Source organism: Staurois parvus, unplaced genomic scaffold, assembly GCF_062004578.1.
Source record: "Staurois parvus isolate SC_StPar_1 unplaced genomic scaffold, SC_StPar_1.0 ptg000221l, whole genome shotgun sequence".
Classification (NCBI taxonomy): domain Eukaryota; kingdom Metazoa; phylum Chordata; class Amphibia; order Anura; family Ranidae; genus Staurois; species Staurois parvus.
Genome location: NW_028318017.1, coordinates 4,047,991 through 4,074,511, shown reverse-complemented (window position 1 = coordinate 4,074,511; position 26,521 = coordinate 4,047,991). Strand labels below are relative to the sequence as shown.

The 26,521-nt window shown below is 45.9% G+C and overlaps 1 protein-coding gene across 1 annotated transcript in view; it reads right to left on the bottom strand.

Annotated features, from left to right (window-relative positions):
* Positions 1 to 10,081, bottom strand: part of LOC149460823 (uncharacterized) — a 38,759-nt gene extending 28,678 nt beyond the window's left edge. Inside the window, exons 1-7 of the mRNA XM_089679258.1 lie at positions 9,946 to 10,081; positions 9,394 to 9,528; positions 9,184 to 9,307; positions 8,868 to 8,965; positions 8,611 to 8,787; positions 8,290 to 8,425; positions 6,610 to 7,492 (exon numbers count right to left, since the gene is read on the bottom strand). Coding sequence (XP_089535384.1) covers positions 6,610 to 7,492; positions 8,290 to 8,425; positions 8,611 to 8,787; positions 8,868 to 8,965; positions 9,184 to 9,307; positions 9,394 to 9,528; positions 9,946 to 10,041 — 1,649 coding nt within the window. The 5' untranslated portion in view covers positions 10,042 to 10,081. The remainder of the gene's footprint in view (positions 1 to 6,609; positions 7,493 to 8,289; positions 8,426 to 8,610; positions 8,788 to 8,867; positions 8,966 to 9,183; positions 9,308 to 9,393; positions 9,529 to 9,945) is intronic.
* Positions 10,082 to 26,521: the final 16,440 nt, after the last annotated feature.

The window sequence follows — 26,521 nt, the reverse complement described above, 5'->3', positions numbered from 1 at the left end:
CGTTTAGGGTGGCAGATGGATATCAGGTCGGTGAGGTAGTTTGGGGCAGTGTTATGAACAGCTTTGTACGTCAATGTTAGTAATTTGAATTTTATGCGTTGGGCAATCGGAAGCCAGTAAAGGGATTGGCAGAGGGGGGTGGTGGATACGGAGCGGTTGGTAAGGTGGATGAGTCTATACACAATATTATTATTCCAGGTACTTATATAGCGCCGTCAATTTACACAGTGCTTTACATACATATTGTACATTCACATCAGTCCCTAACCCTCAAGGGGCGTACAATCTAAGGTCCCTAACTCACATTCATACATACACATACTAGGGACAACTTAGACAGGAGCCAATTAACCTACCAGCATGTCTATGGAGTGTGGAAGGAAACCGGAGTACCCAGAGGAAACCCACGCAGGCACGGGGAGAACATGCAAACTCCAGGCAGGTGGTGCCGTGGTTGGGATTTGAACCAACGACCCGAGTACTGCCAGGCGGAAGTGCTAACCATTTAGCCACTGTGCAATAAAGTGCTGAATGTCTCAAATCTCGATTGAGATTAATGATAAAAAATAACTTGACGATCAGAAAAATAAATAGTGACACACATGTGATCCCAGCACCGGGGGATAGGTATTTCAATTATAGTGAGAAAAGTGCTAAAAACACTCCAAACAACGTATGCAAATACAATACTTCCAATAAACACCCCCCCCCTCAAAAAATAATAAAAAGTGAACATATAAATGCCCTATATAATATGTTGTAAGTTGAGTTGTACTGAAAAAAAAGTCCAACAAAAATAATGTGACACCAGTGTTCCACAAAGATTAAAACATGCAGGTGATCCTGTGCATTGCAGCCTCTGGTGATGAATCCAAAGATAGCTAAATTGGCTCCTCACCTCCTTACCGTGATCCTAAAAGGGCCTAATAGATTTTGGGATCACTCCTGGACCCTCCAAGAATGGGTTCCTCTTCGTGGTATCATCCAAAGCAGAAAAAACCTGACATCAGATAAATGCGTGTAAGCCTTCCAGGTCAGGATCAGCTCCAAACTCCCCTTTGGCTATAATTAATATAACCAGCTCCCACAGGATCCATATAAAGAGAAGCAGATGCTGCCTGCAACACCGGACAGCGAGAGTAATAGAAGGCATGCTGGCCGAGAAATGAAATGCGTCTCTAAGAGTTGCACTTTTTTCCCCCCAATTTCTTCAACTCCAAACTCCTGATCAAGAGTCTCTCCCAATAATCAGACCTGAAAATCTTATAAGCCAGGGGCGGACTGACCATTTGGAAACTCGGGCACTGCCCGAGGGCCCGGGGTCAGTAGGGGGCCCCATGAGATGCCCCTGGTACCTTTTTCATAGGCTTTTTTGAGTTTGGGCAAGGACACAGGGGCCCCACGATCCCCTATTGCCCGGGGGCCCCATGAGTTGTCAGTCTGCCCCTGGGTGTAGGCGTTAGCAGCCTTATCCTTAACCATTTCCATACGGGGCAATTTTACCCCCTTCCTGCCCAGGCCATTTTTCAGGTTTCAGCGCTCTCACACTTTGAATGACAATTGCGCGGTCATACAACATTGTACCCAAACTAAAATTTTATCATTTTCTTCACACAACTAGAGCTTTCTTTTGGTGGTATTTAATCACCGCTGGGGTTTTTATTTTTTGCTAAATTAACAAAAAAAGACAGAAAATTTGGGAAAAAAACACGTTTTTCTTTGTTTCTGTTATAAAAGTTTGTAAATAAATAATTGTTCTTCATAAATTTAGGCCGAGATGTATTCTGCTACATGTCTTTGGTGAAAATAACCCAAATTAGGATGTATTATTTAGTTTGTAGGAAAGTTATAGAGTTCACAAACTATGGTATAGATCTGAATATTGATCAATCCTGAAGTACTGACAGCCAATCTAATTTCTTGAGGTCCAAGAATGTCAGAACAGTACAGATATCCCCCAAATGTCAGAACAGTACAGATATCCCCCAAATGTCAGAACGGTACAGATATCCCCCAAATGTCAGAACAGTACAGATATCCCCCAAATGTCAGAACAGTACAGATATCCCCAAATGTCAGGACAGTACAGATATCCCCCAAATGTCAGGACGGTACAGATATCCCCCAAATGTCAGGACAGTACAGATATCCCCCAAATGTCAGGACAGTACAGATATCCCCCAAATGTCAGAACAGTACAGATATCCCCAAATGTCAGGACGGTACAGCTATCCCCCCAAATGTCAGGACAGTACAGATATCCCCCAAATGTCAGGGCGGTACAGATATCCCCCAAATGTCAGGACGGTACAGATATCCCCCAAATGTCAGGGCGGTACAGATATCCCCCAAATGTCAGAACGGTACAGATATCCCCCAAATGTCAGGACGGTACAGATATCCCCCAAATGTCAGAACGGTACAGATATCCCCCAAATGTCAGGACAGTACAGATATCCCCCAAATGTCAGGACGGTACAGATATCCCCCAAATGTCAGGACGGTACAGATATCCCCCAAATTTCAGGACGGTACAGATATCCCCCAAATGTCAGGACGGTACAGATATCCCCCAAATGTCAGGACGGTACAGATATCCCCCAAATGTCAGGACAATACAGATATCCCCCAAATGTCAGAACAGTACAGATATCCCCCAAATGTCAGGACGGTACAGATATCCCCCAAATGTCAGAACAGTACAGATATCCCCCAAATGTCAGGACGGTACAGATATCTCCCAAATGTCAGGACGGTACAGATATCACCCAAATGTCAGAACGGTACAGATATCCCCCAAATGTCAGGACGGTACAGATATCCCCCAAATGTCAGGACGGTACAGATATCCCCCAAATGTCAGGACGGTACAGATATCCCCCAAATGTCAGGACGGTACAGATATCCCCCAAATGTCAGGACAATACAGATATCCCCCAAATGTCAGAACAGTACAGATATCCCCCAAATGTCAGGACGGTACAGATATCCCCCAAATGTCAGAACAGTACAGATATCCCCCAAATGTCAGGACGGTACAGATATCCCCCAAATGTCAGGACGGTACAGATATCACCCAAATGTCAGGACGGTACAGATATCCCCCAAATGTCAGGACGGTACAGATATCCCCCAAATGTCAGGACGGTACAGATATCCCCCAAATGTCAGGACGGTACAGATATCCCCCAAATGTCAGGACGGTACAGATATCCCCCAAATGACCCCTTTTTGCAGAAGACAGTCCGACGTACTTCATAAGAGGAATGGCGAGTTGTATTTTTTTTGTCATAATTTTTCGGAAAATTAAAAAAGTAAAAAAATTATTTTCACTATTTTTTTTTTACATCCTGTCACCAGTGCAGTACAGCGTCATCATATAACTGGCATGGCGGTGATCAGGGACACTGACTGGTGACAGTATGAAAAAAATATATATATATATTTTATTTTTTATTATTTTTAATTTTTTATTACATTTTGTTTTTAAGATTTTTTTTTCATATTTTATGATGACCAAAGTAGTACAATGTTACCATAGTAACATTGTACTACTTTGGGGAAGTGATCAGTATTTTTTTTTTTACACAATTTGCTTAGAGCAAAGAATTACTTTGCTATAAGCAAGCATTTACCAGAATGAAATCGATTCATTCTGTTTTTTTTTTTGCTTAGCTGTGATTTGACCACAGCTAATCACATGACATGTGCATGTGACCTGCTGTGACCATTCACAGCTAGGCACTAGTATACAATGGATGGCATGAATGAAGCTACATTCACTTTTGAGCGCAGGAGGTTTTTATTATACATTGTCAAATGCTCGGTCATGCAATGCTGTACCCAAATAAAATTTCTATCATTTTTTTCACATAAATAGAGATTTCCTTTGGTGGTATTTTTTTTTTTTGCGATATAAATGAAAGAAGAGCCAACATTTTGGGAAAAAAAACCAAAACAATATTTTCTACTTTCTCCTAAAAAACATATCCAATGAAAAAAAAATGTTTTCATAAATTTAGAGCCAAAATGTTTTCCACATGTCTTTGGTATAAAAAAAAAAATCGGAATAAGTGTATATTGATTGGCGGTGATCATTGGTTTATAGTGGGACTGTTATAATGGGCAATCTGACACTGATGCTGGTGGGGGAACTGACTAACTGCCATTGACATCACCAGTGACAGTAATACAGAGATCAGTGCTAATAATACACACGGTCACTGTACTAATGACACTGGCTGGGAAAGGGTTAACATTTAGGGGCAAGCAAGGAGTTAACTGTGTGCCTAGCAATGTTTACTATGTATAACATAGCTAGCTATATGCTGGTTTTTACTCCCTGCTTTGCAGGGAGGAAAAAGAATAAAGAAAAGAAGAGGTACATTGCTGCTGTCTGTAGAGAGCCCTGTGTTGTTTAGTGCCACTGTTTTAGTGGCATTAGATTGAGTCAGATGATATGGGTTCCACCACAGTTTAGGGGCATTAAAGAAAGCACAAGTATTTACACTTTAAATGTCTTTAGGGTATGGGACAATTTACACAAAAACATGAAATGGGAATTCAATTCTATATTAATGCCTCTCACAAATACCGAGTACTTTCCCCCGGGAAAGAATAAGATATCAGGGAGATGGTTTAGAAAGGAGGATACCCAACTGAGAGACGTTTTGGTGGAGGGGGAATTGAGATCACTTAAAGACTTAATAGAGAAGAAGGGAGATATTTTTACTAGAATAGATGAGTGGAAATATCATCAATTGAAATGTTTTATTGGAAATTTACCGAAACCCCTGAGAATAAAACAGGAGTGGAATATGTTTGAAAGGTTGTTAGAGACATGGAGGGATGGGAAGCACGGTATTTCAAAAGTGTATAGAATACTCACAGAATTAGACACAGACACAAAGTTAATTTTTATAACAAAATGGGAAAGAGATATGGGAGTTGGGTTTGACGAAGATAGACAGAGAAAGATGTTTAGATTGATACATGATAATGTTAGTATGAGAGAGGTTGAGGTTAATTATAAGTGTGTGACACGATGGCACATTACACCGAGTGTAGAGCACAAAATGAATGGGGAAAATTCAAATATGTGTTGGAGAGGATGTGGAGAGAAGGGCACGGTGTTTCATATATGGTGGGAATGTCCGAAAATCCAGGCTTTTTGGAAGATAATAGTCAAATTGATTAAAGAAATAACTGAAATCGACATAGGGTTAGACCCAACGACGTGCCTCCTACACAATGTGGAGACATCTGTAAATAAATATAAAGATTCAGGTATATGGTACTTCTTGAATGCGGCGAAAGGGTTGATACCCAAGTTTTGGCGGAAATCGGAGGTACCGAAGGAGGAAGACTGGATTGATAGAGTGAACCAGATAGGTAGAATGGAAAGATCATACCATATGCAGGAAGATAGGATGAGAGTTTATTTTAGGAGATGGGAAAAATGGGAAAGAGCAGGATTGAAAGAGAAATATAGGAAAATATGAACTAGGATGTTAACAAAAAATTAATAAGCCTCAAGAGATTAGAATGGGTTAGAGTTTGCAGAGGGGGAGGAGGGGGGATGAGGGGTGGGAAGGGGGGGTAGCGGGATGGGGAAGAAAAGAGTTTTTAGTAAGGGAAGGTAGAAATGTCATAAATGTTTATTTGTATGAGAATTATTTCCCTTGTTGGGTTTTTGTATTAATATGAAAAATTTAATAAATATTTAAATTAAAAAAAAACAAAACACAGGGCTCTCTTCTGTAATTCCCTGAGCCGATCAGTGGATTCCGGCCATAAATCCTGGGCTGCAGCGAATGGCAAATATAGTTTCCGGGTACACCGAAGAAAGTCATGATGTAAGGGTCGGCAAGCGGTTGATCACCCTTTGTTTCATACTAAAGAATGTGTTATTAAATTTGCATTTTTTATTAGGTAAACATGAAATATTACATTTGAAAAAAGTCATGATTTACATTTTCACCCATCAGGTGGCGCTCTCTAATCTCCCAAATGAATAATGAATATTTCATTACATTTATTGAAATATATTAAATATGGCCAAAATTGTAGTATTTCAAATATATGTCAATATATTTGGGAAGAATATTTTAAAAATATTTTTCAAATATATTTTTCTTCCATGTGGGTAGGGGCAGTGAAACATTCCTCTTCTAAAAGCAGAATAATCAGGTTTGACCAAAAAAAAAAAAACGTTAAACGTGGCTAAACACTAGTCGCGTTCTGTGTTTATCCATGTCAATGGAAAATACGCTGGCCAATCAAATGAAGAAATATCAAAGCACTAAACGCGGTACTGCATTTACACACATTTTTGCAGCGTTTAGCATTTTTCTGCTGCCAGGAGTTTAACGACTAGTGAGTTCATGTGTACATGATGCCTAATAAGGTCTGATTTCTGTGGGAAACATTTTCCGCATTTGGGACAGGAATACGTCTTCTTGCCTATGTGCAAAACTCTGATGTTTGACAAGACTGGATTTTATCTGAAAAACATTTCCCACACTCTGGGCAGGAATACAGCTTCTCTCCAGATTTGTGATGTATGACAAGTTCTAATTGCTTAGGATAACATTTCTCACACTCAATAGCTATTTAAGTGCGTGGAACATCTGATGTTCAGTAAGTTGAGACATCCATGAAAAACTTTTCCCGCACTCAGGACAGGAATACGGCTTCGCACCCGTGTGAAACCTCTGATGTGCATTAAGATTGGACTTCTGTGAAAACAATTTCCCGCACTCAAGGCAGGAATACGGCTTCTCTCCAGTATGAGATCTTTGATGTTTAACAAGTTCTGATTTCTGTTTAAAACATTTCCCACAAGTGAGGCAGGAATATGGTTTCTCACCTGTGTGCAATCTCTGATGTTTGGTAAGACTTGTCTTTTCTGAAAAACATTTCCCGCACATTGGACAGGAATACGGCTTCTCCCCCGTGTGAATTCTTTGATGTATAACAAGACCTGATTTCTGTGAGAAACTTTTCCAGCACTCAGGGCAGGCGTACGGCTTCTCACCCGAATGCAATCTCTGATGCCTGGAAAGACTGCCCCTCTGTGAAAAACATTTCCCGCACTTAGGGCAGGAATATGGGCTCTCTCCTGTGTGAGATCTTTGATGTGTAGCCAGGTTTGATTTCTGTGTATAACATTTCCCACAGTCAGGGCAAGAATAAAGATTCTCCCCCGTGTGAAGTTTTTGATGTCTGGTAAGACAGGACTTCTGTGAATAACACTTCCCACACTCAGGACAGGAAAATTTCTCCTCGCCCTGAATTCCGGCACCATCCCTCACAGTACGAGGTTGCTCAGAGTTAAAGGGATTTGATGGTCCATCCACATTGTGAAGTCCACCATCCATAGCTGAGATCATTGTCTTTTCTCCTCCGCAATCTCTTGTGATCTCCTCATCTTCCATTTTACATCCGGGAGATAAAGTGAGACGATCTTTTGAGGGTTTCTCGGTGGAGTGTCCTGGAAAGATATAAAAACATGATTGATATATACAAGAGGGTTCGTTCACTTATTTCAAGATTCCATCTGGATCTGGTAGATATCAGTGAGCAGATGTTCTCTGTGGATGTCCCAACCAGCTGGAACTCTTCTTTCTTCATTGAATAGTTCTTTGGTCCTCCCCCCAGATCACTTTTACATTTCCCCAGCCTTGTCAGAAGAGCAGGAACCAATGGGGACTGGGAGGGGCATGCTCTTCACACAACCACAAGCCTAGGCACTGAGTCATGTGATCTCTGATAATGAAGAGGTTCAAAGTTCAGACTTGGAGAGAACAAGGGACCATAGGTCTAGGTTTCTGAGGATAGGCAGAACCGAAGAGAGCTTACAGCAGTATGTTCTCCTGGACAGTTAAGTGTTTTAGTCTGTATGTTATTTCTTGATTTTATTCCCAACAAGTCTGTAAATAAAGTTTTATGTTAACGTTTAGCTTTAGGTATCCTTGAATACGAGGGACCAACCTAAGAAAGGCACAATCTGGTGTTATTATATCTGTACTACTGTAACTAAGAGTGAAATACAACCGAATACTTCTAGCTGAACCCCAGAATCTGCATAAATCATCTCTGAGTATATAAATTGTGTCTGCAGCATAGAGAAGGGGGTTTATCTGAGAGAAAAGAAGATCTAATGTGTAGGATGGGTATCAGTGATTATCAACCTATTATTGGCTGATATCACTCATCTCCCGCCCTACTCTGGACCAATCAGTGTGCAGTAACAGAGCAGAGATAACAGAAGAATATATTGTGGCTCACCTGTGCTGATCTCTGTAGGAGTGTCCTCCTCTTTGAATGTCCTCATCATTCCAGCCTCCTCCGTATATTGCTGATCATCCCTCACATACGTCTCTTCTACTTCACCCTCAACTTTCATCTTCATCAGATCTTCACCCTAAACCAACAGAATGGCAGAAAATAACATCTGTAATATAGAAGGATTTATGATGTGAGATCACATAGAAAATATCATCTTGTAGAGTCCACACATCGTCTCCACATGTCAGAGTGTTCCATCACTTTATGTTCCAGACCCTCAACTCCACCAACCTGATGATGGTGAGGGATGGTGTGATCTACCTGTGTGGAATCCCGGGAATACAGAGGACGGGGACATCTCTCTGGTGGGTTCCAGGTATTAGGTGGCTCCATCATATCCTTGTGTCCTTCTGAAAACTCCTCCATCACTTCATACTCCTCATCCTCCTCTTTATACTCTTCTACGACAACAATATTATCATCCCCGAGGATTCCACTCTGAAAGATATAATAAAACATTCATTGTAACAAACATGCTGTGTATAAATCACAACTACCAATAATTGTCAATCATCTACCTGATGTTGGTGAGGGATGGTGTGACCTTCCTGTGTGGAATCCTGGGAATACAGAGGACGGGGACATCTCTCTGGTGGGTTCCCATTACTGGATCCATCTACCTGATGATGGTGAGGGATGGTGTGACCTTCCTGTGTGGAATCCCGGGAATACAGAGGACGGGGACATCTCTCTGGTGGGTTCCCATGACTGGATCCATCTGTAGGAAACACACACACTGACTGAATCCATTGTTTCTATGTGTTTATCAGATGATGGGGGATCTAGGTGGATCCTCCGTACTGCTCTCTCCTTTACAATAAAGTCTCCTCTTACCCGGTGATGTGAGGGGCGGCTGATTGTCCATCATGACGTCCTTGTAGAGATCCTTGTGTCCTTCTAAATACTCCCACTCCTCCATGGAGAAATAGACAGTGACACCCTGACACCTTATAGGAACCTGACACACACAATGATACAGTCACCATCCAGACACATCCCTTGTCTGTTACTGGAGAATGTCCCAGAATTCCCGGCACCGCTCACCTCTCCTGTCAGCAGCTCCATCATCTTCTTGGTGACTTCTAGAATCTTCTGCATGTTGTGTCTCTCATGTGTCAGGGAGTCACATGGAGGCACTGTGATGGTCATATGGTCACCTGACTTCAGAAGAGGAAATCTCTGTATTGAGGAACCAATAGGAATATCATGTTAGACTCCCAGAATCCTCCTCACCTCTCCGGTCAGGTCTGTGTTTTATTAATAGAGATAAGAGTGATGTCATATAACTTCCCAGAATCCTCCTCTCCTGTCCGGTCAGGTCTGTGTTTTATTAATAGAGATAAGAGTGATGTCATGTGACCTCCCAGAATCCTCCTCACCTCTCCAGTCAGGTTTGTGTTTTATTAATAGCGATAAGTGATGTCATGTGACCTCCCAGAATCCTCCTCACCTCTCCGGTCAGGTCTGTGATTTATTAATAGAGATGAGAGTGATGTCATGTGACCTCCCAGAATCCTCCTCACCTCTCCGGTCAGGTCTGTGTTTTATTAATAGAGATGAGAGTGATGTCATGTGACCTCCCAGAATCCTCCTCACCTGTCCGGTCAGCAGGTAGATGATCTCCAGGGTCAGGTTTAATATCTTCTCAGTCATGTGACTCTGGTCCTCCTCCATCCTCACTGATGTGGTCATGTGATCTATGGGGGTTTCTCTGTAGACAGATAGTGGAGAATTATCTGGACTGTATTGTTTGTACAATTTTAGTATGGGGATATAAAGGGTTAATAGGTGGGCTGCCCCCAGTGGGAATTGGCACATGCAGACCAAGGTTATTTTGTGTTTTTCATGTTTCCTGTCCCTGGCAAACCTGTTATATACCTCCCTGTTCAGAAATGTCTCAATGATCTGCAGACAAGGAATGATCAATAAGATCTTCAGTATAATTGTTAACTTTGGGGGGGTACTAGAGGAGTATTTGTCAGCGATGGGGAACCTCTACTAATGTGCACAATAAAAATACAGCAGGGGAGGTTCCTCTTCATGCTGCGTATAGCTGTAGGTGGTGTTACGGGACTAGCAGGGTTTTTAGGGACAGCATCAGCAACAGTATACATAGCCAATGTCCTTCAGCCTAACATCACCAAGCTCCACTTCCCCTCTCTCCCACCCCCACAGGGTACCAGTGCCCTTCTCCCACCCCCCACAGGGTACCAGTGCCCCTCTCTCCCCTTATAAAGTCCTAGGTTATCCCTTTTACCAACAGAGGTCTTCCACTTCCCTAGTGAGCTACAATGCTCACTTACCCCCCACTGATCATCAATGCCCCACTCTTTCCTGCCAGTGCTTTTCTTTTACCCCATCGGGGAATTTATTCTTCCTGTTGACCACCAACAAGAAGCATTTTCTACTTCCTTCTGACCATTAATACTGGGTAATTTTTCCTCCTCCTGACACCAGGCACTTGTCTTCCCTCTCATCTGCAACAAACCAGAACTGAAGTACTTGAATCCTGAAAATTGGGCTCAAATTTCAGCACAACCAAAATATTAATCTCACCTCTAGATATAAGTAAGGATGAGAAAACTAGGAAAACCTGCTGCTATTAATGTTGCAAATGACAGATCCCTGACTAGCCCAGTTTGTAAACACACACAAGAGTTTCTGTTTCTGGGTGGCATCATTGACCAGATATGGTCATAACCATATTTAGTCAATTATAACACCCATAATCCCCGGCCCCTTGGTTTACATGCAGAATTCAGACAGGGATCTGTCATTTTCAACAGGAATAGCAGCAGGTGAACATCACTGGGTGCAGCAGATGACTGTGTTGGTGGGTCATCATGATTGACATGGATCTACATTGCTCAAAAATTCAATTGACATCGGAAATTACATCCAGGGACTTTTCATTAAGTGTGTGTTTCCATTTTCTTTTTTTTTTATAAATGCGTAACAGGGTGCTATGTACCCCACACTTCACTCATTCCGATATCTGAGGACCTCTTATTCTGAAGGGGGTTTCCAGATTCACATAAGTCCATAAGTACTTCCATATACAGTTTCGGGGAAAGGATGTAGGATAAGGCTCTCATCTCCATCATCTTACAATGTACCACTACCCCCCCCCCAATGTTAAGGGCATTAGGTCTAGTATGGTTTAAAAGGGGGGTGCATGCTTGACCCCCCATTTCCTTTCAATCCAGGCTGCAAGTACGGAAAAGGTTATACATTTTTAGAGGGGGAGGGGCCTACTTTTTTTTTCTCTTATAGAACCAGCACACCCTAATCATGCATGCAGCCTCTCTCGCAAAAAGGTAGAAAACGTGTCTCCCACGAATCATACCAGTCCACATGCCCTCAACATTGTGAAAGTACCTTCCAAGGCGGAATGGCAAAGCCCCCACCCACTTCCACGTAAGGCACCTTATCCCCATTGTGATGGGGACAAAGTCTTCATCCTGACATCCTGTCCCCCAAAAGGGATGTGGGGATTTGAGATGGGCACTGAGTGGAAACTGGACGACTCTTAAGGATAAAAGGGGAGCCCCAAATATCTGCCCACCAGGTAAATATTACTCGTTCATAGCAAAAAATTGAAAAGGAAAAAAACTAATTGTGTGAAAAAAGTCTTTAATTGAAAATAAAATACATAATCTTATGAAGTAAATCCAACCTCAGTGACATCACCCAGAGATATAGATCCACACCAGACAGGGTGAGTGATAACAACCATGCTTCCCTGCTGCTACTCCTGTTGCAAATGACAGATCCCTGTCCAGCCTCTGTATGTAAGCAAGGCAGCAGTAGTCCCGTGTAGGGTTGCCACCTCATCCCTTTAAAACTGAACACATATTAATTACACGGGTTCTGAGGCTAATTTATTGCAGATAAGGCGCTAAGTGAGTTTAATTACCTCCTTAATCAGCTCCAGAACCTGTCATTAATATGTGTTCAGTTTAAAGGGACGAGGTGGCAATCCTAGTCCCGTGTCAAGTCACTAACTAAATCTGGTAATGATTATATTTGGTCAACAATGTCACCCAGAATACCCACCTTCATTAGTGGAGGACTGACAGGACTATGGAGGAAGATGACGGACATGACGGGGGGGGTTACTGAGTGTAAATAGAAAATAACATCTTATTACCTCCTCTGCTGCCACTTCCACCAACGTCTCCTCTCTACTTCCTCCCCACTCACCTCTCACCCGGAACTTCCTGTCTGTACCTGACATCACTTCCTGTCTGTACCTGACATCACTTCCTGTCTGTACCTGACATCACTTTCTGCCTGTGCTCAACATCACTTCCTGTCTGTAACCTATATCTTTCCTGTCTGTCTTCCATAGAGTTTTCCTGTCTAAGTAGAAGTTAGATCACCACCTTGTGGAGCTCAGAGGAACTGCATCCCCGAGAAACATCTGGTAGTGTGACCCTGGCCTTGTGCTGGGTGTGTATGGACTGTAGATTCTTATAGATGCACACTTGTCAAATCCCCTAGGAAACTCTAGAGTCACTCAGTTTTGTGGGCTCTCCCAGTGTCCTAGAAGTTGAGGCAAATCTCCCAGGATCACCCAAAGACTCCCAAATAAGATTACCACCTGGCCCATAACAGAACTTCCTATCTACACTATATTGCCAAAAGTATTGGTCACCTGCCTTTCCACGCACATGAATTTTAATGGCATCCCAGTCTTAGTCCGTAGGGTTCAATATTGAGTTGGCCCCGCCCTTTGTAGCTATAACAGCTTCAACTCTTCTGGGAAGGCCGTCCACAAGGTTTAGGAGGGGGTCTATGGGAAAGTTGGACCATTCTTCCAGAAGCACATTTGTCAGGTCAGGCACTGATGTCGGGGAGGAGGCCTGGCTCACAGTCTCATTTCATCCCAAAGGTGTTCTATGGGGTTGAGGTCAGGACTCTGTGCAGGACAGTCAAGTTCCTCCACCCCAAACTCACTCATCCATGTCTTTATGGACCTTGCTTTGTGTACTGGTGCTCATTCATGTTGGAACAGGAAGGGGCCATCCCCAAACTCTTCCCACAAAGTTGGGAGCATGGAATTGTCCAAAATGTCTTGGTATGCTGACGCCTTAAGAGTTCCCTTCACTGGGAACTGAAAAACAACCCTACACCATAATCCCCTCCACAAAACTTTACACTTCGCACAATGCAGTCAGGCAAGTACCGTTCTCCTGGCAACTGCCAAACCGAGACACGTCCATCAGATTGCCAGACAGAGTAAGCGTGATTGGTCACTCCAGAGAACATGTTTCCACTGCTCTAGGGTCCAGTAGCGGCGTGCTTTACACCACGGCATCCGATGCTTTGCATTGCACTTGGTGATATAAGGCTTGGATGCAGCTGCTCGGTCATGGAAACCCATTCCATGAAGCTCTCTACGCAGTGTTGTTGGGCTCATCTGAAGGTGTCAGGGGCAGGAGCTGAGGAACGGACAGGCAGGCCTAACAATGTAACGCACTGGCTGACGACAACCACCACCCACAGACCAAAGTCCCTCAGGGCGCGGAGTCTAAGTCCCAGGCTGCCCTTCACCAGGGCCCCTGATGGTGGGGATGGACTTGACGCAGCCAGGAACCAGGTCGCGGCCCCCGAGACACCTCAGCTGCGGTAATGGCCGCCGCCAATGGCGTGTAGCTGGTGGAAGAGACAAAAGAGTAGTCAGACAAGCCGGGGTCAACAACAACAGGACAGAACAGTACAGGACAGCAGACGAGAATCACAGGTCACGAGCCGGGTTAGCAACAGAGGGTCAGATCAAAGGAGAATACAAAGAATAGTCAAGACAAGCCGAATCAGATACCAGGAGAGTCACGAGAGTCAGAACAGAGTAACAGCAACACAAAGACACAAGACACAAGTGCAAAGAGCATGTGCGGGCCACAGGCTTATATGTCATCAGCCACACCCCTCTGGAGAATGGACCACAGAAACCTGAAGGCATAAAAAGGACTCCCATCATGCACAGCAGAATCCAAGATGGACGCCAGCACATGAAGTAACATAACCTCAGGGAAAAGGTAGGACCTTGACAGTACCTCCCCCTCAAGGGCCCCTCCCCCTCCGCGGCTCAACAAAAGGTTTCTGAGGAAAGCGGGTATGAAAAGCGCGGAGGAGGGCAGGAGCATGGACATCCGCGGAAGGAACCCAGGAACGCTCCTCGGGACCATAACCGCGCCAATGAACCAGGAACTGTAATTGACCGCGCACCAATCGAGAGTCCAGGATCCGGCTCACCTCATACTCCTCATAACCGTCAACCCGGACAGGACGGGGCAGAGGAAGAGAGGTAGTGAAGCGATTGCAGATCAGAGGTTTCAACAGGGAAACATGAAAGATATTGGAGATCCGCATCCCAGACGGAAGGGCAAGTGCATAGGCCACCGGATTCACTTTACGGAGAATGCGGAAAGGACCGACAAAACGGGGAGCCAGTTTGGGTGTGGGCACCCGAAGATTGAGGTTGCGAGTAGACAACCACACCCGATCGCCGACCTGGTATGAAGGAGCGGGCAACCGTCTGCGATCAGCCTGGAACTTCTGGCGCTGAGCTGAGTCCCTCAAGGCCCTCTGGATCTGCCCCCAAGAAGAACGCAGGGCAGCAAGATGGTTCTCCACAGCCGGAATGTCCTGTGGTGAGAACCTCTCAGGTAATACCGCGGGTTGAAACCCATAGTTGGCCATGAAGGGAGACATCCCGGTGGAGGAGTTGACCGCCGAGTTCCTGGCAAACTCTGCCCACGGCAGGAGATCGGCCCAATCGTCCTGATGGTCTGAAATATAACACCGAAGGAATTGTTCTAAGGCCTGATTGGAACGCTCCGCAGCCCCATTGGACTGCGGGTGGTAGGCTGATGAAAAGGAGAGACTAATACCCAACTGGGAGCAGAAGGCACGCCAGAATCTGGACACGAACTGACTCCCGCGGTCTGAGACAATCACCTTAGGTAACCCATGCAGGCGAAAAATCTCCCTGGAAAAGACCGTGGCCAGTTCCTGCGCTGTGGGTAATTTCCTGAGTGGAATGCAATGGCACATCTTGGAAAACCGATCGACGATCATGAGGATGACCGTATGACCCCGAGACACCGGGAGGTCTACAATAAAGTCCATCCCTAGATGTGACCAAGGACGCTCCCCATTGGGAATGAGTTGCAGAAGACCCAAAGGGAGATGCCGTGGAGACTTATTCTGGGCACAGATCGAACATGCCGCTACATAAGAGGCAATGTCGGCACGGAGGGTTGGCCACCAGAATAAGTGAGAGACGACCCAACACAGCTGGTTCTTCCCTGGATGCCCGGCAGTTTTGGCGTTATGGTAGGTACGCAGCAGGCGGGTGCGCAATCCCTCGGGTACGAAACATCTACCCTCCGGCCTCCCAGGAGGAGCATCAGTTTGAGCCGCCAAAATCTGCTCCCCAAGGGGAGAGGTCAGACTGGTGCGAATGGCAGCCAGGATCTGATCTGGAGGTATAAGTGAGATTGGCTCAGAGTCCTCCCTGGACAACTCAGAGTATTGTCGTGATAACGCATCAGCCCTGACATTCTTGGAACCAGGCAAATATGAAACCACATAGTTGAAGCGTGACAAGAACAGAGCCCATCTGGCCTGGCGGGGTGTCAATCTCTTGGCCTCCGAAAGATAAGTCAGGTTCTTGTGATCGGTAAGAATGAGGACCGGAACCGCGGAACCCTCGAGCAGGTGCCTCCATTCTTTGAGAGCCAGAATGATGACCAACAACTCCCGATCTCCAATCTGGTAGTTGCACTCAGCCGAGGAAAGCTTCCTGGAGTAGAACCCGCAGGGAAGTAGGGGTCCATCGGGCGACCGACGCTGAGACAGGAGAGCCCCTACTCCCGTCTCGGAAGCATCAACTTCGAGGACGAAGGGCAACCCAGGATTGGGATGCGAAAGAATCGGAGCCGAAGCAAAGGCAGCTTTCAGAGCCTCGAAAGCTCTGATGGCCTCGCATGGCCACTCGTGAGGGTTGCTCCCCTTCTTGGTTAGGTCAGAGAGAGGCTTTGCCAATGTGGAGAAGTTCCTGATGAACTTCCGATAGTAGTTGGCAAAACCCAGAAAGCGCTGAATGGGCCGAAGACCATTGGGACGAGGCCACTGCAGAACTGCCGCAACCTTCTGAGGGTCCATGGAAAATCCCTCCGCGGAAATTATGTAGCCCAAAAAGGCAACCTGGGATCGATGGAACTCGCACTTCTCGAGTTTACAAAAGAGTCCGTTCTCACGCAATCGTTGCAGCACCTGCTTAACATCCTGGACATGGGACTCCATGGAGGTAGAGTAAACCAAGATGTCATCCAGGTAAACCACTACGCATTGCTGCAACAAATCACGAAGGACATCGTTTATGAATTCCTGAAAGACCGCGGGCGCGTTACACAATCCGAAGGGCATCACCAGGTATTCGTAGTGCCCAGTTCTGGTGTTAAACGCGGTCTTCCACTCATCCCCCTGTCTGATCCGTACGAGGTTGTACGCCGCCCTAAGGTCGAGTTTGGTAAAGACCGTTGCTCCCTTAAGGCGGTCGAATAACTCAGAAATCAAAGGAATTGGATATGCATTTTTAATGGTAATCCGATTGAGACCCCTATAATCGATGCAGGGCCTCAATTCCCCACCTTTCTTCTTTACGAAAAAAAACCCCGCTCCTGCTGGGGAAGTAGACTTACGAATGTGCCCCCGGGAAAGCGCATCCACCACGTACTCCTCCATGGCCTTATTCTCCGCAACCGAGAGAGGGTACACCCTGCCACGTGGAGGAGTGGCCCCGGGTTGCAGGGATATGGCGCAGTCGTAAGGACGATGCGGTGGTAAGGTACCAGCGCGTACCTTATCGAACACGTCCCGGTATTCCCCATAGTCGGTGGGCAACGCAGAGTCCGAGGAGGCACACAATACCTTAACCGGCCCCCGGATGCACCCGGCCCCACACTGTGGAGACCATGAGAGAATCTCGGCTGTTTGCCAATTGAAGGTTGGATTGTGCCTCTGGAGCCAGGGATACCCCAAAACCACCGAATAGTGTGGGGAAGAAATCACCTGAAAACAGGCCAACTCCCTGTGAACAGCCCCAATGGCTACCTCTATTGGCAGGGTCTCGTGGGTAACCTGCGGCGGCTGCAGGGGCCTGCCATCTATTGCTTCGAGAACCAATGGGGCAGCACGAGCCTGCAGGGGAATGGAGTGCTGCGCAGCAAACGAGCTGTCCAAGAACAACCCACCGGCCCCAGAGTCTACCAACGCCTGGGCCGTCACCGAGCCCCCTGTCCAAGAAAGGACCACGGTGATCAGTGGCTTATCCTTGCGGAACGCCGGGGACGAGGAAACTCCACCCAAGATCTGTCCCCGACATGATCTCAGGTGCGAGCGTTTCCCGGACGGACCGGACAAGACTGCCGAAAGTGCCCACCGAGGCCACAGTACAGGCAGCGACCCTCCCGACGCCGAGCGGCCCGCTCCCCCTCGGAAAGGCGAGCAAACCCCAGCTGCATGGGTTCCCCACCAGACAAGTTATCCCCAGGAGGCGTGGGAGGAGAGGGAGGAATGGGTGGGACAGAAAACGCAGGTGCCAGTCGATTGGAAGGCCTCCGCAGGCGTTCCTTGAGTGAAGGCCTCTCCCTGAGCCTGGTGTCAATCAGGATCAGGAAAGAGATGAGCTCCTCCAACACCACAGGCAGTTCCTTAGCTGCAATCTCGTCCTTCAATGAGTCAGAAAGACCATGGGAAAACGCAGCCACCAGAGCCTCATTGTTCCAACCGACCTCTGCCGCCAGGGTACGAAACTCTATAGCGTACTCGGCCACGGTCCGTGAACCCTGATGCATGGTCATGAGCAGCTTGGCCGCCGAGGCGGAACGAGCCGGTACGTCGAATACCCTACGGAAGGCATCGACAAAACCAGAAAAATATTGAATCACCGGGTCGTTCCTCTCCCATAAGGGATTTGCCCAGGCCAAGGCCTTGTCTGAGAGTAGTGAGATGAGGAACCCCACCTTTGACCTCTCAGACGGAAAGGCGTGGGGTATTAATTCAAAATAAATACCCACCTGGTTGAGGAACCCACGACACTGACTCGGCTCACCCCCAAAGCGCTGTGGAAGAGGGGCTGAACCGGTCATACCTCTGGACACCGCGGGTGCCGCATCAGCCGCGGCGGTAGGCACAGCAAGCGGAACAGCAGCGGAAGCGACCACCGGAGCGACAACCGGCCTAATAACACCAGGAGTAAGGTGCGCGGTGCGTGCAAGCAGAGTTTGCAACGCCTGAGCGAACTGATCCAACAGGTGATCCTGTTGATCGAGTCTGGCGACTAGCATTGGGAGCGAAGGCGTGCCTGCACCGTCAGGGTTCATGGCACTTGTGTAATGTCAGGGGCAGGAGCTGAGGAACGGACAGGCAGGCCTAACAATGTAACGCACTGGCTGACGACAACCACCACCCACAGACCAAAGTCCCTCAGGGCGCGGAGTCTAAGTCCCAGGCTGCCCTTCACCAGGGCCCCTGATGGTGGGGATGGACTTGACGCAGCCAGGAACCAGGTCGCGGCCCCCGAGACACCTCAGCTGCGGTAATGGCCGCCGCCAATGGCGTGTAGCTGGTGGAAGAGACAAAAGAGTAGTCAGACAAGCCGGGGTCAACAACAACAGGACAGAACAGTACAGGACAGCAGACGAGAATCACAGGTCACGAGCCGGGTTAGCAACAGAGGGTCAGATCAAAGGAGAATACAAAGAATAGTCAAGACAAGCCGAATCAGATACCAGGAGAGTCACGAGAGTCAGAACAGAGTAACAGCAACACAAAGACACAAGACACAAGTGCAAAGAGCATGTGCGGGCCACAGGCTTATATGTCATCAGCCACACCCCTCTGGAGAATGGACCACAGAAACCTGAAGGCATAAAAAGGACTCCCATCATGCACAGCAGAATCCAAGATGGACGCCAGCACATGAAGTAACATAACCTCAGGGAAAAGGTAGGACCTTGACAGAAGGCCACACCAAGTTTGGAGGTCTTTAGCTATTGACTCTGCAGACAGTTGGTGACTTCTGCGCACTGTGCGCTTCAGCATGCGCTGACCCCGCTCTGTCATGTGACGTGGCCTACCATTTGGTGGCTGAGTTGCTGTTGTTCCCAGTTGCTTCCACTTTGGTATAATCCCACTAACAGTTGAGCGTGGAATATTTAGTAGCCAGGAAATGTCACGGATGGACTTATTGCACAGGTGACAACCTATCACGGGACCACGCTTGGAGTCACTGAGCTCCTGAGAGAGACCCATTCTTTCACCAATGTTTGTAGAAGCAGTCTGCATGCCTAGGGACTTGATTGTATACACCTGTGTCCATGGAGGGGATTGGAACACCTGAATCACATGATTTGGAGGGCTTATTATTGGCAATATACTGTATATAAAACATTTCCAGCTTATTGTGGCCTAGTGGTTAAAGTTGAGCTATACTGTATCTAAGTAAATAAATATAATGGCGCCTATGGAAAGAAAGAGAAAAAATATATGTGTATGGATCACCTAATTGATATACCAGCTGCAAAATCCACCATAAATAAATAAAGTGTAACAAATAACACAATATATAATTTGCGCTAGTAAATAAATATGAAAATATATCTGTGAATCAAAAAAGTATATATAAAATATTATCCATGTAAACAATATTTATAAATACATATATATATATATATTTTTTTTATATAAAAAAATGTCCAAACAAACAGTCCAAAATTTGAGATGTGTAATACAAATCCAAAAACGTGCACACAAAAAAATATAAATGTGACAATCCACCACCAAAAATACTAAATAAACTCACCAGAGCTATAAAAAACTAAAACATATATTGCTCTGGGAGCGGTGGTACTGTATCTAAGCACCACAAACCAAAAACACTATTCAATTCATTTTCAATATTCAAAGAAAACTCGCCCATCCATCCATGCCTCCATGTTTTATTCTGCTGAGAAATCACTTTGAAACCCCCCCCCCTGGCATTTCTTGATGTGGCCATATTGAGTGAGGGCAGATGATTCATGTACCATTTACAGTACTTCCTGGAATCCATCTGCCCTTAGCTCAGGCATGCAAGCAGGAGGGTGTGCTTAGCTGAGAAAACCCCTCCTCCCCTCCTGAAGACTATTGGGATATATGACATAATTTGCCTAGGCATGGAAAGCAGGAAGTAACTAAAAAAATTAGATTTTTTTGTTTTGTTTTAAACAAGCAACTATAATATACTTTTCTATCTATTTTCTAGTGCTAGCAGCATAAGGATTAAAAATAGTCATTGTTGATAGAGAGTGAAGGTCCACACTAACACATTTGCCTTGCAGCACTGGGGTTGTTGGTTCAAACCCCAGCCAGGACACTATCTATATGGAAATTTCATGTTCTCCCTATGCTTCTGTGGGTTCCCCCCACTCTCCAAAGACACATAGGTTAACTGGCTCCTGTCTCAACTGGCATTCTTATGTGAACGCGTGAGATAGAAGCCATAGATTGTAAGCTCCTTGAGGGTAGATATAGAGTATGTGAGGCACTGAGTAAATTGATGGCACACTTCAAATGCCTGAAATAAATAATATTTTGCTGGGCGGCATGTCAATTGCAAGCTGCTATTCAACTGGATCTGCTTCAAATAGTCCCGAAATTTACATGACAATTTGTGCCCAGAGAAGGCTCTAGACTGCCCCTCTTAGTGGACGTGTCCTTGGCAGTGGCTGTAAATTGGTTGCACCCTGCACTTTTCTACAGTAAATCCACATTGGCCTTGGCTCAGAAGAAGGGTGAAAGTAGCCAGTGGCTGAGCAGGACAAAAATGTCCTCTATGGACTACAGTTCTATCTACGAATGTCTCTTCTATTTCCCTTCCTTGTCTGTACTCAGCCAGTGGGTGGAGAAGGATGCCAACTGTCACTTATTAACTGCTCGCAGTCAGAGCCTCTCAGCCTAGGCTGTCCAGCCAGCCATAATGCTCAGATTCAGCTATCAAACTCCTCTGTCAATACCAAACTCAAGCTATCCTACTCAGCTGTCAAACCAAGGCCCAGCTAGCCCACTCAATTGTCAAGCCCTTACCCACATAGCCCACTCAGCTGTCAAACCCAAGCTCAGCAAGCCCACTCACCTGTCAAACCCAAGCTCAGCAAGCCCACTCAGCTGTCAAACCCAAGCTCAGCAAGTCCACTCAGCTGTCAAACCCAAGCTCAGCAAGCCCACTCAGCTGTCAAACCCAAGCTCAGCAAGTCCACTCAGCTGTCAAACCCAAGCTCAGCAAGCCCACCCAGCTGTCAAACCCAAGTTCAGCAAGCCCACCCAGCTGTCAAACCCAAGCTCAGCAAGCTCACTCAGCTGTCAAACCCAAGCTCAGCAAGTCCATTCAGCTGTCAAACCCAAGCTCAGCAAGCCCACCCAGCTGTCAAACCCAAGCTCAGCAAGCCCACTCAGCTGTCAAACCCAAGCTCAGAAAGCCCACTCAGCTGTCAAACCAAGGCTCAAACAGCCCATTGACCTGTCAAGCCCAGGCATAGCTATCTCTCCCAGCTGTCAAGCTCAGGTTTAGTTAGTCCACCCAAGCCCAGCTAGCCCACTCAGCTGTAAAGTTCAAACCTAGATAGTTCACCAAGCTGTTAGGCTCAGGCTAGCCTATCCAGCTGTCAAGGTTAGACCCAGCTGTCAAGTCCAGGTTCACCTAGCCCACTCAGCTGTCAAGCCCAGGATAAGTTGGTCAACCCAATTGTCAAGACCATGCTTTCAATCCCAGGTCCAGCTAGCTCACTCACCTATCAAGCCCAGACCAAGCAGGTCAACCCAACTGCCCAGCCCAGTGCTAGTTAGCCCACTCAGCTGTCCAGCCTAGGCCCAGCTAGCCCACTCATCTGTCAAGCTCAAACCTAACTAATCCATCCAGCTGTCCAACTTAGACCCAGCTAGCCCATCCAGCTGATCAGCCTAGGCCCAGCAAGCCCACCCAGCTGAACAGCCCAGGCCCAGCTAGCCCATCCAGTGCTTAAGCTCAGTTCCAACTAGTCCACTGAAAAGTAAATTCCAGGCCTTAACAATGGGCAAGCAATTATTGCCATACCTATACCCTACCATTAACACTCAGCTAAAATCACTTGTGATATATTTGTATGTTGTAATCACATCGTGCCCTAAGAACCTCATCTTCGGAGTGAGTATCTGTAACCTATGTCATGAATCCTCTTAGGTGAGGTCCGTATTCATTTTGTTGCCCTTCACTGATCTCTTTCCAGTTTAAGGATATCCTTTCTGTGCAAAAGTGTCCAAAACTGAACTGCCTAATGAAAATGAAGCTGAACCAATGTTTCATACAGGGGTAGAATGATTGCTTTCTCTGGAATCTCTGGAAGGTATGCCCCTTTTAATGCAAAAGAGTATTCTGTTGCCATTGTTAGCTGCAGCTTGGCATTGCACGCTATTGCTAAGTCTGTGATCTACAAGAACCCCGGATCCTTTTTCAATGATTCTCCCAGAGGATCCCCTCCCAGAGAGTATGTTGTATTCATATTTTTACCAGCATTCATGGTACCTGGTAATCGGCCAGCATGCTAAGTTCCCCCCACCCCAATCTGGACACACAGATCCATATCTGGCAATGAGATCTGTTCCTGCCTATGATAGCATCTATATCTATATAGCCACCTGATCACTTTTAGTGTGGGCGATTTGGTTCTCTCAATGTCCCTCCTTCCCTGTGGTTTCTGGGATCTCCCACTGTTCCTGGGACCACATCAAACAGTTTAACCCATTGAGGCCAATGCAACACAAATACGTGGACTCACAGAACTGGGCTTTTTTCCATGGGGGCCACATATTTGCATACCTGTCTTTCTGCTGGGAGTGCGCCGCACAGTGCACTCCCAGAACAAAGACCAGGGTGTCACTGAGACCAACGGGTCCCGTTATAACAATCGGGACCCGGGACTGCCAATTCCGGGTCACATGATCGCTGTGATACCCTCTGATTGGCTATCACAGTGATCAGTCACTTTACAGCCCGGCCCCCTTGTTTTTTTTTTTATCTCTATGAATGGAGGAGAGAGATACTTAGTATCTCTCTAACTCCTGGCATAGAGGGGAAAAAAATGTTTGTAAAAAAAAAAAAGAAAAAAGTTAAAGAAAAAAATACCTAGATCAAGGTTAGATCTAGTTCAGTGCCAGGTTAAGAGTTTGGGTCAAAGGTCAAAGTCAAAAGGTCAGGATTAAAAAAATTGGTATCAGTGTCCGTTAGTGTCAGTGTGTTTTAGGTAAAAAAAACAAAATAAACAAAATGCGCACTATTGTTTTTGGGCTGTACTACGGGTACAAACAACAAATAACATACACATATATGGTATCACTGCGATCGTCAAGACCTGGAAAATGTATTTTGGGTTGTTCTTTGATGGTAGGTTATGGTAGTAACAAGAAACACACATCTAAATTTAAAAAAAAAAATGTATTTTACTATTTTGGGCCAGTTTTCCTTTGATAATAAAAAAAAAAAAGTCAGGAGATATCCATTACCATTTACCACCAAATGAAAGCCCAATTTGTCCTGAAAAAAACATGGTATAATCCACCTGGATGTACAAAGTAGTGGTGATGATATGGACGGTTTTACACATGTCAACGTTGCAAAATTGTGCTTAGGCGTTAAGATTTGTTTTACCATTAGGCATGAAGGGGTTAAGGATGGTGAGCTGGAGGAAATCGAGGAACAGGTTACTGTATCCCTCTCTTGTCTTACACCTGTTTCCATCCATATTGGCTCATTCATTCCCCTGGTTACTAGAGGAGGTATTCTTCTCCAGCAATGCTGCTCTTGAACTGATATCCCCAATATTATCTAACCGGGCATATTCACCAGAATGGATCAGCACAGGATTAGCCTCTCTGACACTTTTCCCTCTTCCCCAGAATGGATCAGCACAGGATTAGCCTCTCTGACACTTTTCCCTCTTCCCCAGAATGGATCAGCACAGGATTAGCCTCTCTGACATTTTTCCTTCCTCCCCAATATCATCTAACTGGACATATTCACCAGAATGGATCAGCACAGGATTAGGATTAGAGATGAGCGAATCGAAGTAGCCGAAGTGGAATTCGAGTCGAATATCGGAAAAATAGCCTAATTCGGACGCGCGAATCGAAATTTTTCCGAAAATGGCGGCTGACATGTGCGGCGACGGAGCGGGGATGTCTGGGAAGGCGCGCAGACAAGGCGCGCTGACCCATAATGCATTCCTCAACGACATGTGATCGCATCAGCCAATCAGCAGCCAGCCAGCTAGCACTGTGTAATGGTCGAGCTATTAATAGCGGCCATTTTGGAATTCTTCATTTGCCTGCAGTCATTGAACAGAGGCAGACCGCTCTGTATTAGGGACAGGGACAGAGTTAGGGCCACAGAAACGATACTTGGGGACAGAGAAACGATACTTAGGGACAGAGAACTATTACTCAGGGACACAGAATTGTTAATTAGGGCCACAGAATCGTTACTTAGGGACAAAGAAACGCTAGTTAGGGCCACAGAATTCATACTCAGGGACAGACAGAATTGTTACTGAGTGCCAGAGAATTGTTACTTAGGGCCACAGAAACGTTATTAGGGCCACAGAATTGTTACTCAGGGACAGACAGAATTGTTACTGAGTGCCAGAGAATTGTTACTTAGGGCCACAGAAACGTTATTAGGGCCACAGAATTGTTACTCAGGGACAGACAGAATTGTTACTGAGTGCCAGAGAATTGTTACTTAGGGCCACAGAAACGTTATTAGGGCCACAGAATTGTTACTCAGGGACAGACAGAATTGTTACTGAGTGCCAGAGAATTGTTACTTAGGGCCACAGAAACTTTAGTTAGGGCCACAGAATTGTTACTCAGGGACAGACACAGAATTGTTACTGAGGGCCACAGAACTGTTACTTAGGGCCACAGAATTGTTACTCGCACAGACACAGAATTGTTACTCGCACAGACACAGAATTGTTACTGAGGGCCACAGAACTGTTACTTAGGGCCACAGAATTGTTACTCGCACAGACACAGAATTGTTACACAGGGACACAGAATTGTTACTGAGGGCCACAGAACCGTTACTTAGGGCCACAGAATTGTTACTGAGGGCCACAGAACTGTTACTTAGGGTCACAGAATTGTTACTCGCACAGACACAGAATTGTTACTGAGGGCCACAGAACTGTTACTTAGGGCCACAGAATTGTTACTCGCACAGACACAGAATTGTTACTCAGGGACAGACAGAATTGTTACTGAGTGCCAGAGAATTGTTACTTAGGGCCACAGAAACGTTATTAGGGCCACAGAATTGTTACTCAGGGACAGACAGAATTGTTACTGAGTGCCAGAGAATTGTTACTTAGGGCCACAGAAACTTTAGTTAGGGCCACAGAATTGTTACTCAGGGACAGACACAGAATTGTTACTGAGGGCCACAGAACTGTTACTTAGGGCCACAGTATTGTTACTCGCACAGACACAGAATTGTTACTCGCACAGACACAGAATTGTTACTCAGGGCCACAGAACTGTTACTTAGGGCCACAGAATTGTTACTCGCACAGACACAGAATTGTTACTCAGGGACAGACAGAATTGTTACTGAGTGCCAGAGAATTGTTACTTAGGGCCACAGAAACGTTATAAGGGCCACAGAATTGTTACTCAGGGACAGACAGAATTGTTACTGAGTGCCAGAGAATTGTTACTTAGGGCCACAGAAACTTTAGTTAGGGCCACAGAATTGTTACTCAGGGACAGACACAGAATTGTTACTGAGGGCCACAGAACTGTTACTTAGGGCCACAGAATTGTTACTCGCACAGACACAGAATTGTTACTCGCACAGACACAGAATTGTTACTCAGGGCCACAGAATTGTTACTCGCACAGACACAGAATTGTTACTCAGGGACAGACAGAATTGTTACTGAGTGCCAGAGAATTGTTACTTAGGGCCACAGAAACGTTATTAGGGCCACAGAATTGTTACTCAGGGACAGACAGAATTGTTACTGAGTGCCAGAGAATTGTTACTTAGGGCCACAGAAACTTTAGTTAGGGCCACAGAATTGTTACTCAG